The 12,497-nt window shown below is 35.3% G+C and overlaps 1 protein-coding gene across 1 annotated transcript in view; it reads left to right on the forward strand.

Moving 5' to 3' along the window:
• Positions 1–672: 672 nt before the first annotated feature.
• Positions 673–12,497, forward strand: part of WDR70 (WD repeat domain 70) — a gene marked incomplete at its 5' end in the record, with an annotated part of 52,607 nt that continues 40,782 nt past the window's right edge. The window contains one exon of the mRNA XM_010131742.1: positions 673–847. Coding sequence (XP_010130044.1) covers positions 673–847 — 175 coding nt within the window. The remainder of the gene's footprint in view (positions 848–12,497) is intronic.

Genomic DNA, 12,497 nt, shown 5'->3' on the forward strand with positions numbered 1-12,497 from the left:
AAAAGGTTGTATTTATTTTGTTAGTAATGTGGGAAAAACTCAACTTGATAAAACAGTGTTACATAAATGAATATTTGTATAAGTATTTGAAGAACACTTTTACAACAGAACTCTTAAGACCTTCAGGATTAGTGGAAGGCAACTGAAGTAATACTGCCTTTTTAAAATAACATCTGAAGAATAACCAGCCAGTCAATACTGCCAGATAAAAGCAGGTTTGTTGTTTGTTGCCTAGTCAGAACAATTAAGACAATCTGTTTAGTTAATGATTTTGTATAATCAGACATGCCTGTTTTCTGAAGTCCTCACTCTTGTAAAGGACTGAATACTTTCATCTCCCTGATTTCCAGTGATAGTGGAGACTATGTAGTACTTGTGGTATTAATCTTTGGTCATTTGGGCAGTTGTGTTTCCATGAGAGTTTGGGAAGAACTGAGTTTTTAATTTTTTTTTTTTTAAACCTTCACATGCATGCTAGTGAAGATGTTCTTGGAAAGTTGACACATTAGTTTAATGATTGCCATACCATATCTTAAATGCTGCTTTGCTGCTACAACTTTATTTGAACAATATTATATGCCATTTATGATGAAAAAGGTGTTCGATTTAAGAATTATTATTTCATATGTATTAATTTAATCTAAAACAACTTCTTTTTAAACATCTTTCTAGAACTGTGAGGACATGGGATGTTAACAATGAAAAAAAGCACAAAAGTGTATTTAAACCACGATCACTTCAAGGTAAACGGGTGATTCCTACAACTTGCACGTACAGCAGAGATGGTAAACTTATTGCAGCTGGCTGTCAAGATGGCTCCATCCAGATTTGGGATAGGAATATGAGTGTAAGTCAAATATTTGATAACAATATGTGCTTCTAAAATATTGAAGTCCTGAATGTTGAAGCTGATAAAATAAATCTTGGTACTTCTATATTTATAATTTTTTTTAACACACCCACCCCACCCCACACCTCTCCAAAAAAAGAAAGAACTCATAGGGAAAATACTTAATATTTCCTTTGCCTCTATACCACTGATCTTTCAGTATGCTGCTATTCAGCTCAAAACACTGACGAAACTCTTGGCACTCTTTTTTATAGTTGGCCACATATCTGTATTTAGCATATTTTTTATTTAAGTATAATGATAATGCTTGTGGAAAAAAGCTATAGGTAAGCTCTTACATAATTAAAAATCACTTCCGTATTTTATTTTTCATATGTATGAATGCATTAAGCAGTAACTCATAAAACTTCACATGAAATCAGTTATTCATCCAGATAATACGCAAAGGAAAACACTATCCAGTTGGGTAGAGGATAAGGTAATACAGTACATAAATGCCACATGTTGTTAATATTGTCCAATGTACAAAAACTAACACTGAGGCAAATTTGAACAATTTATGTAAATGCAGTGTGATTAGAAAGAGTCAGAATGGGAACTATTTTAAATTCTTTAAAATTATGAAATATATTCTGTCATTTCCTCTGTTCATATTGAACTTAAAATTGACTTTGCATTAGTTATGAATGTGACCAAGAATATGTACAATTCTTACTACTGCTTTATAATTCAAAGCAATCAGTGGTCCCTGTTGCTTTGTGTAGCGTAGTTTACAACCAGTCCAGTTGCAAGAGTTTAGTTTTGCAATATTGAGTGCAAATTGACCAGGCAAAGCTTTACTGCTTTTAAAATTAATCGTCTTAATAATCTGTATCTCCTTTACGTTCCTTTTACCCAAAAAATTGATGCCCAGTCCCTTTCACTTCGATGGGTTAAGTGCTTATGGCATGCACAGGAGGGAGAAAATGAGATCCAGATTTTTTTGGAAGCTGAAGTAAGATTACAGAAGAGATGAGCTGGGTGCAGGATCCTTTGAATCAAACTGCTATCATAAATCTTTGACAGTCGTACAATTCCAATAGGATGGATTTGGGGAAATAATGCTGAACTAATACAAGTCACCTTAGTTTGTTCAATGTTATCTTTCAAAACATTTGATTTTAAAAAGGAAAACAGGCCATTTAGGGAAATTTTTGTGAAGATCGAATAAAATTTTATTGTTGGAGGCAAGAGGAGATGTATAGATGTAAAAGGGTAAGAAAGCCCGTTGATCATATTCAAAGTACAGCCTGTATTTTGGGATTGTCATCTATTTTTATTTCTGTTTTTATTTCCACTATAAACCCAGTAAAACTTCCTAATGGCATGAAGCTTGAGAATTCATCCGAAGTATAAACTTGTTCTAACAGAATAATAAATTTTTCAGAGACTGGCTTTCATCACCTGTGTATGTTGTTTAGCTTAACATACACAGTATTGAAATATTAAGCTTTCTGGTGTAGTTCTACAATAGTTCTCTTGGTAGTCTGCTTTTTCATGTGCTTTTCCTTTTGAACTTTTGTGTGTCTGTAAGATGACATATTGCAATGCTGATTGAGTGTAGTTTAAGATTATTATGAATACTTTAAAGGTATATCCTGTGCATCTTGTGTAATTTCAAACTGATGACCCCTGTATAACAATGCAAGACTCAAGAGATTTCCTAGGGAAAATGAAGGTGGTAGTGTCATTGGATTCGTATTTTTAAAGCTTAAAGAATTTTTGTCTCTGATTTCAGTGGTGGTAATAGAAATGTGCAAGATTTTTTGCATGAAGGAACAGCATGTATTGCTTTTTTTAGTGGCGTTCTTATCTAGAACTACTGGTGTGCTCTGGAAATCTCTGTACGTAGTTGGGTGTTTCAAAAGGCATCTTGATGAAATAGTTAAAAGAAAAAGCCCTCATCTAATGATTGAGGGGTGGGCTAAGAAAAAAAAATTAAAAAGGAACATATGTTCAAAGTAGCGTTTAAAAAGAGGAGAATAGGATTGACTCCTACACTGGAATGGTGAAAGCGCTTGCTGGCCTGACTGGATGCAGAGATGCTTGCAACGGTGAGCGAAGAAAAAGTTGTCACGTCAAAGTGGTGGTGTGGTTTTGGGCATGTGAACAGAAGGTGACACAGGAGAATGAGTGAAGTTGTGGAGAATCAAGACATGAGGGTTAAGCTGCTTAAAGAAGTGCATACAAGTGCAGCTTGAAGCTGCATAGAAGAAGTGTTAACTTCTGATTTTTTTAAGAAATTTTTCAATTCCTATCCGGCAAATATAATTTGACCTTGTTGAAGGAAGCATAGAGCTCTGTACACAGATTTTGCTGTACAGCTCTGTTTCAATTCAAATATTAAGAGAGCACTTGTGTTTAACTTGAAACCTCTCTCGAGGCTGTAACAAAAGTCACTTGTGTTTGAAAGCAGAAAATTGCTATAATTTATTGTATTTGATCAGAATGATTCTGGAGTCATTATTTTATGCTACAGATTTGGCACATATGCAGCAGGAAGAAGGGCATATTCAGGAAGGTTTAGGTAACTGTAACTTAGTTGACCATACTGTGATGCCAGAGCTGATCCGATAAAAGCCTGTTTTGACTGTCAAAATTAATATTTGTATTTAAGGAAAAATATAAATGGCGTTCCAACCCTGCTGTTGAATGCCCATACCACCTATTCCTGCGTATGACAGTAACAGTACAAACTAAATCCAGGAAGGTGTTCCTGCCAGATATTATGGCTCACACTTATCTTGGTGTCTGTGAAGGTTTTTATACACATTTATTTTTGACAGGAGTAAAAACTCGCTGTCAAACCTAGAGCCTGCTTCAGGGAGAGGGAAGTTTCTCTTTGCTTCAGTGAAAACGTGAAGGTCCTGCTTTCCCACAGGAAAAGGATCACGAGAACAGTGGTGCCAAAGGCAGAAGTGGATGTTGCAGTAGGAAGGACGATCTAATAAACCCCTTTCCTAGAGCAAAAGGGGTACTTATTAGAGGCAGGCACACTGCTGTAGGGCTGGTAGGAAGCTGTTCTTCCTCTGGGGGTTCACAAAGACTATACCACTTTACTGAAGCTCCCAGAAGTCCTTGCCACTGTAGTCATAGTTTTTGACTGCTGGTTATAGGTTTATTATCCTCTGCTCCACACATGACTTGCTAACTTTAGACCTGACTACAGGAATCCCACTGATGTGTCTATCAAAGGCAAAACAAAAATCAGCCTGTTGTGTGGTGGCATCCCCATCACCACTGTGGTGTCAGTTGTATTTGCTGCTCAGCAGTGTAGAACTTGGTCCAGAATGCACCATTATGATTAAATAATTATTGGAATATTTTCTTTTATTTAGAGAGAAACAAGATCTCTTCTGTCCCATGTTTTATCATCCCTGCTGATGTCAAATTAGCTGTTTGTTGTAAGTTAGCATCATGAATTAGTTGGTTTTTCCAAGCCGCTTAGAGCCACCTCAGTATCTGCTTTTTTAAAATTATGTGGCTGAGCCTAGGGAGTGATTCTGGGTTGTAATCAATTCCCTTCTTTACTTCTAACTAGTAACGCACACCATGAGTGTTTCATTCAATTTTCTGCTTCCACTGTTTTTCCAAATCTTCCAGCTGTATGTAGTGAGAGTAAAAACACTTTTGGAAGTTTTGGAGGAAGACTTTTTCTGTCTTGATGACACTGACATTGGTAACTTGCTAATGCTGAAGTTAGCCAAATGCATTCCAGCTCTTCCTTGTGTTTCTCCAAACTTCCTCAGCATGATGATGATCCATTATAATCACCTGCCTCAGAGGATTTCTTCATTTTGTCATAAATCTGTGTTATTTTCTCACGTATGCTATTTTGTCAGTGCATGGTTTTCCTTTAAGGTTCACGTACTTGCACGTTTACAGCGTGTGTTAACAGAAAGGTCTGTCAGCGTGTTTGAAATATTATGAACAATGTCGACTTGGCTTAAAATAACAGTTTCAAAGGACATAAAAAATAACTTCCTTCAAACTTCCAATGAATACTGGAAACAATAGTGTGAGATAGTCAATCATAACACATTAGAACTCTCTCAATTTAAATGTTCTGAGATGTAAAGTGTCAGGCAAATATAGAGAATTGTAGAGTGTTTGTGGACAAAGACAGGACCTTGCAAAATTATTAATTTACAGGGCACTGCAGTAAAACCTCTAGATTTACCTGCAGTTCAGATAGGTTGAAATTCCACATCTTGCCTGTGCTTGCCTGTTCAGAGCTCTTTGTAAGACCAACAGTAATACATATTGCTGAACAAGCTGATCTGTCTAGGATCAAGAATGAGGTGTGTCATGCAATCAGTAAACCTCTGTGTCCCCAGTTTTCCTGTGTAGAAATGTCAGTATCTCATTTGTAGAGATACAGGTCTGAAGTCATTTTGCTAAAGGCTGTTAGTACACTTGATGGGTAGGTTAAAATTGATAGAAATTTCTGTAACAAACAAAAAAACTCCCTTCATTTTCACTAAAAAGGAAGGAATTGAGATGTTTTTCATTGATTATAAATAGGACTTATTAGGATGAAGAAGCTGAACTTATCCTTTCGTAGTCTTTCAAACCACCTGATGAGTGGTGATGTGTTATGTGAGTTTTCCTTCCAGCTTTTCCTGGGTACGTTCAGCGCAGGACAGCATAAACATATGCATAGGGCAGCCTGAATCACACTTCTCAGTTTCTCACATGACATGTTTTATGGTATGCTGCAACTCTAGTACAAAAATATTGGTAAGGATTTGGGAAGGCAGAGTTTATAAGGAGTGGTGATATCTTCTAAATGGCTTTAAGAAAGCAGCTTGTACACCTGAAATCTTGTCTTTTTTTTTTCTTCTAGTTGTATAAAATTGGGTCTGTTTATAAGCCTTTAGCTGTTTAATGGCTACGCTGTAAGTAGTAAAGAATTAGCTTTGACAGATACATCTGTAATAGCTTTATCTTTTTATGTAGTGTAAATCTGAACAGGAAAGATGCAGTGTTTTATGATTTTCAACATAATTTTCATTAAACACAAATTGATTCAGTGCTCAGGGAAAGATTTTTATAGCTAGTGATTAACTTCTGTTTTTTTACTTCCTTGTTTCATAAAAGACCTAGTGGTATGTTTAACTCCATTACTCAGCTATTTCCTGCTTAAAAGTGAGCATCTACTACAGAATAGCCGAACTACTATTTTACTAGTGGGGTTTTTTTTCCACGCTTTTGAAACCTTACTTTGATTTGAAATTGCTACATATTTTGATCAGTTTTAAATTATTTAGCTAAAGCTCAGAGTGATTTTACAGAACTTAAAATACACAATAATAATGAAATCCAAGACTATACTAATATACTGCTCACATGAATGTCCTAACAAGTTGGGTGATCAAGTCATAACCTCAGTAGCCTGTGTTCCATATGCCCTTAAGCCACCTTATCCTCAAAATATAAGGGGAAGACAAGTGGGATGTTGCAATATGCACTGAAGTTAAGCAGATCTAAGGTCTGTACGTTTTAATTACAAATACTCATGTTAAAAGTATTTTCCAAATAATTGCATGATTTATAGATGTAAGATAAATACGTTCCTATATTTAGTGCTTGTTTGCTTTGAAAGGGTTTTTGTAGGCTTTCGTTTCGTGGTGTGCACTATGAAGTTCTAAGATAGACGTTTCAGAGATGAAAAGTTTTACGAGTACTGGAACCATTTTGAAGAAATACTGTACAGCTAAGGGCACAGATTTAGATATTGCAAAAAGATCATGTAAGAGACTTCCCCTTCCTTCCCCCCCCACCATAGGGTGACCCTTTTGTTTTGGAATTGGAACCAAAGCCCAGTTCTTATTTAAGATTTTATTTTGCTTTTCTTGATGGATTTTACAGCTGATGCTGCCAAGACAGAGTAATGAAAACTACTGCTAAGGTCTGAGACTTGCTGTAAATACTTTCCCTATTAAATGGAAGGTCCTTTGAGGGAATTTATACCCATGCTTTGGGAAGATGAGTTGCAGGATACTTTTTGCATATGCTGACATGCAAAAGACATAGCTCTCGGTAGTAAATTTGTGAAATGTATGTCTTGTCTGTGTACTAGAAAGCTTTACTCATGTGCATATGCCTTTTTAGATGCAGTCTCTACCAGGCAAAGATCATAGTGTGTCTATAACAGCATTCCAGAATTACGCTCTTTTCACTCCGGCTAGATTTTATTCATAATCTTGGCCATGGAATATTCACATTTCTACATTAATATTTTGGTTTGGTTTTGCTTGTGTAGAATTTGGAGTTTATTTGCTATCTTCACAGCATTAAAATTATACCAATGAAATGTCAATATTTAATAGAAACTATTTACGGTGCCTATTCTTATATTTGCTGAACGTCAGTACTACAGCTTAACAGCAGGCGAATCTTCCAGTTTCTCCCAAGCATGTAACATGCTTCGTACTTTGAAGAGGGCAGTCTGGCTGCATCTGGAATTTTCTTGTGTAAATACAAGATGAAGGATATCCAAATATACTCTATTCCCCTTTCAAACTTAAGGTAAGTTTTCCATATCTGTAATATCCCACCCTTTCATTCCATATGTGTATCTGCCAGACCTCTGATCCAGAAACTGGAAATCACACACAAGCTTGCCAGCAGTAAATATTAACAGATTCATATATTATTCCTTTTTGTATACGTCTGGTTTAGCTACTACATCACTAGCTATACCCTGAAGCTAGCTGCAGTAAAGAATCTGACAATCATATGCTAAGATAAAATGTGCCCTGCTGTATTTCTAAGTGCGTTTCTCTCTTATGTAATAAACAGTTTATAGTTCAGAACTATCTAAATGTTTGTGCTATCTAATATAGTGATGAAAGGCAATTCTAAATCTTGAAGTCTGTAACACCCCATGAAAATAGCATAAAGAATTTTACTTTGGATTCATGTACAGTTAAAAGAAAGAGGCTTATCCCACAAGGATTATATATCTATCTTCGATTTACTATTTAGGAAAGTAACAACAGAGCTTAGAGAATAATTTAAAAATCACAATTTGAGAAGAAAAGAGTAGATATTATAGCACCATGAATTACTGTATTAATATGGTAGTATTCATTAACATGAATATTACAGAAATAGAAATGCAAAATTATGAAAAATAGTGTAACAGAATTAGAAGAGCCTTCTTGAGCTAGCTTTGTTATTTTAGAGCAGATTTGCCTTTTATGCAGAGGCAAAAAGTTACAAGTACAGTTGATACATTTCTTTCTAATAAAAAGTGAGCTCCAGAGTGCTCTGGCTTATCACAGAAATGGCTCTTAGGTACTCTAGTATGTGTAGTGCTCAAGCAAGCCGAACACTTCATAGGTCTAGAGCCTCATAGGGTTTGTAAGTTTGGAAATAATTTTGTGTGTGATGGGTGTATTAGGAAGCTAGTTTTGCATACAAATGTTTCTCATTGTGGTTCTTAGTATGTCACTATTTCTTGAAGCTAGTAAGGAGATGAACAGCAGATTTATACAGTGAATTTCATAAAAGCAATGAAAAGTATATTTTTGTAAAACACTTGTTCATTAAGTTTGTTTTATTAGAGAAGCCTAGAGCTCTCATAATTTTAAAATTCTTATGAAACGAAAGTTGTTACAGCTAGATCAACTGGATTTCTTTAAGAACAGAAAAGGTAGAAAATAGCAACTTCTGACCTGTGGAACTTACGAGTGTAGATGAGGTATTTTTGTCTGCATATACTTGCTCTATTTCTTGGGTTAATTTATGGGCCCTTCGACCCCTTCTAACTTCATATTTGGATGTATCTCTTGCAGGCTGCACTTTTCTCATCAATTCATAACTTTTAGAAAGCTTTGTGTTTTGCAGTATTCATAAAGAATAATGTGAAATGAGTTTTAGAAAGTTATATACTAAACTGGCTAGGCTGGGATTTAGGTTTGGGTTTTTTAATAGAAAAGGAAATTAGAAGTACTTTTTTTAAATGGTCATTTCAGACAATACAAAATTTCAAACTAGAAAAATGATTTGGAATTTTTAAAGTTTTGAAACATATTTTGTATTTCCCTTCTCAATTTTTATTACTGCTGTTATAGAGTAAACGCTTCCATTGCCACTTTTTTTTCTGCTTGTATTAAGTATTACCAAATTTCTAACTTCTCGAGATGTCTAATGTAGAAGATGGGTGACAAATTCTTTCTGTTTAAGAGCTGTGGGGTTTTCATGTATTCCCATGTCACTGACCTCTATCAGAAAGTGGATACTGGCCTAGGAAACCAATAGTGTTGTGAAGTGCTTTTGTGTAACCCTTTTCATAACTGTTTAGTTTAGAAAAAATTAACTTACCCAAGAGAAACAGACAGAAAAAGATTTTAAATATTATTTAGTTCAATTGAATAAAGAGTTATTTTGAAATGTCCTCAGTTTTATGGCATTAAGAAATACACTCTTTATACAAAATTATTCCCCATGAATCTTCTAGAAATTGGTAAGCTAAAGAGAAATTACAGAGGAACATAGCTTTTGTATGTTGCATTAGGTTACATACACTTGACTCAGAGGAAGTCTGATAAAGAACGAACAGTTCCTACACAGAGAACAATTATTTCGTGGCTGCATGCATTAAAAGGTGCACTTCTGTGAGGATACAGTTTTAAATGTGCTTTAAATAGTTGGCCATAATACAGTAATGACTGCCCTCAGTTTCCAAAGAACATTTAATAATTAACTTCAATTAAAAAGCAAGTTAACTTCAATTAAAGTGTATGGCATTTGTTGAGAACTTATCATAAGATTAAAAACCAAAGAAGTTATGTTTGTGTATTATCAATAAGAAGATAAGTGGCACAACTACATGATCTGTTGGCAGCAGAACTAAACCAATCATATGAAATAAAAAGTATTTGTAATAAGATTTCCTTGGTAAGCCAGTCTTCACTGAGCAAGTTTCCACTCAGTTTATAAATCTCATGATTAAAGACCTAACTGAATATATGTGAGATCTCTTTATGAACAAGTAAAACTTCTTCCAGTGTGGAATAGTTTAAAATAAAGGGTTTTTTTCATGATCTCCCTATTTTCTAAAGTTTGTTTTCAACAGATGTTATTGCTAAACAGTTAGCAGAGAGGGTGGTGAAATAGGTGGAGCATTGTCCAGCTGTGTTTTATTTAATGTATGACTGCAGTGATACTACACAGACTGAAATTGGATACATCTGTGGAACAGCTGCCTTCCTTGCACTAAGTTCTAAATTTCTCATGAGATAAAGAACTAGATTTGGAGTTGGATATGACTACCTATATATTTGACACATTATACATAAATACATATACAGTGTGTCTCCATGTGTCTAAGTATGCCCACAAGCTTACAATGAAATTCTCGTGTAATAGAATTTATGAATGTGTGTAATAATTTTAGGCTCTGGTTATTTAAACAAGGTAATTCAATGTATATAATTTTTATTGAAATTAAGCAATGTGTGGCGTTTTGTAAAAATATCTTTATGGTCACCATTTCATTTTTTGCTATGTATGTGTTTCAGTTCCAGATTTGGCTTGTGACTGTTTTGTGCTCAAAGCAATCAACTCTAATCAGCACTAAAATTTAATTCATATTTAATTTTCAGTGTAATACATTTTATTAAGAGGGATAGGATGGCCAAATTAGAAAGTACTGTGCTAGTTCACATACAAAGGGTGAAATAATCTGAAAAAATCCAGGCCATTGTATAATCATGGACCATGTTTTTATGGATGCTTACAAGCTCCTGGCGAATGTAGCTGCTGTAATAAGCACATCCCTGGTGAGAGTGTATAAATGGCACTGCATCTGAACTCCCTAGCCTGTTACTTGTGCACTCATTTGGAGAGCAGATTGAACCTGAGACCAGTAAGCAAACTTTATCTTGTTGATGTCACCAGAGTAAATTGCTGTCATCTTCACAGAGGCTGTTTCACCAGCGCTTGTAAAATGACAACTAGTAGATGTATGGTGTTCCTGCCCTTGTAACAGGAGGGCTGTCTTATACTCAAGACCACATTCAAGAGCCTGAGTGATATTTCAGAAGTAGAAACACCTGTTTTAGTCAACAGAAAGCGTTGCTTTGGCAGCCATTGTTTTGTCACTTGTAATAAATGCGCAAATGCCTGGTTGATGCTGATACTTGATGTGTGACAGTGTGGTTCCTGACTGGGTAGGAGTTGACGGGTGCAGGAATGTTTTCTGTACCCCATTCGAGTCACTGATTCTGGGCTGTTGCATTGAGGTAGGACAGCAAGGCAGGGATGCACTAATATGTGCTGCAGCCTTTCTGTGTGTACAAAACAAGCTTCAGTTTTGATTGTACTCCCTCTGAAAGAAATGTCACAAAATGGTGTCAAGTTTGTAGGAGGTTTATACTGACAAACAAAAGGAAGGAAGTGTGCAAACCAATTGCTACTTGTGTGCTTTTATTTTCTTGAACATTTAAAAAATGATAGTTTAGTATATGTCTGTAGGTATTATAGAAAAGGCAGTGGTGGTTTTGTTGGTTTTGGCCTTGCTTTTCTTTATGTGAGAAAAACACGTGCTTAAGAATTAAGTGAATTATTTGTAATTGCTGTTATTGGAAGAATATATATAATTTCATTAGTAAAATACAGCTGTTAAAGAAAACAAAATGAGGCAACAGTGGACCCTTAAAGTAAAGAACCATTATCAAGGAAACAAAGAGGGAAGAGACGTCAAAGTAATAATACTGGAAATGGGTTATTGATTTGATATATTACACTGTGGTTTACAATATGTGACAGAAAGGTGTGATGCATGTAACAATATTTTTCTTATAATGAATGGTTCAAAGAGGTTATATCTTCCAAGGAAATTGAGGAGAATATGGTATTCAGGTAAGAATATCAGGAACAGCTTTCATTATGTTAAATCTAAGTTGTCAGTTAAATGTTCACAAGGTAGCTTGCCTTGGAAGGTAGTTTCATGGCATGAAAATATTGATAGTCATGGTTGTGAGAGAGGTTTTAAAAAATACATTGTAGACCGAGAAGTTTAGTGACCAAGAGGATTAAGTCATGCACCAGTGGGAATAGTGAAGAAGGGAGCCAACATGTAGAAAGTGTACTACAGGAGATACTAGACCTCATAATACAATAAAGAGCAATAGGAGTCAAACACTTTATCCAGAGCAGATGAGAATAAGGATGAAGTGGAATTGCTGGATTTGTCAAGGATAAATCCGTTGAGCCAGTAAGGAATTTAAGTGAGATTGACAAGGAATGAGGGTGGAGGAGGCGACAGTATATAATAAAAAGGCCAAAGTGTGAAAAAGAGTAATGGAGAGTGAGAAGAAGAAACATGGAACTATTTGGTGAAAAGACATTTGAGATACAACTTACATAAATTTCTGTTTGTGAATCTATCTCCCTGTGCTCTGAAGGTCCCACTACTAATGGAGAGGAAATATGAAGTTGCCAGGCATGAGTTTGCAATATTGTGCTGAAATAAAACTGAAAGGCTAGGATGAGAAAATGGAAGAAATCTTTTTGTTGGATGGAGAAGAGTTTTAAGGATGCTAGCAGTGAAATAGAATTTTAGTCAGGAGGGGTACTACAGAGTATCATTTAAAAA

The sequence above is a fragment of the Buceros rhinoceros genome, unplaced genomic scaffold (assembly GCF_000710305.1).
Source record: "Buceros rhinoceros silvestris isolate BGI_N320 unplaced genomic scaffold, ASM71030v1 scaffold36402, whole genome shotgun sequence".
Taxonomy (NCBI): domain Eukaryota; kingdom Metazoa; phylum Chordata; class Aves; order Bucerotiformes; family Bucerotidae; genus Buceros; species Buceros rhinoceros.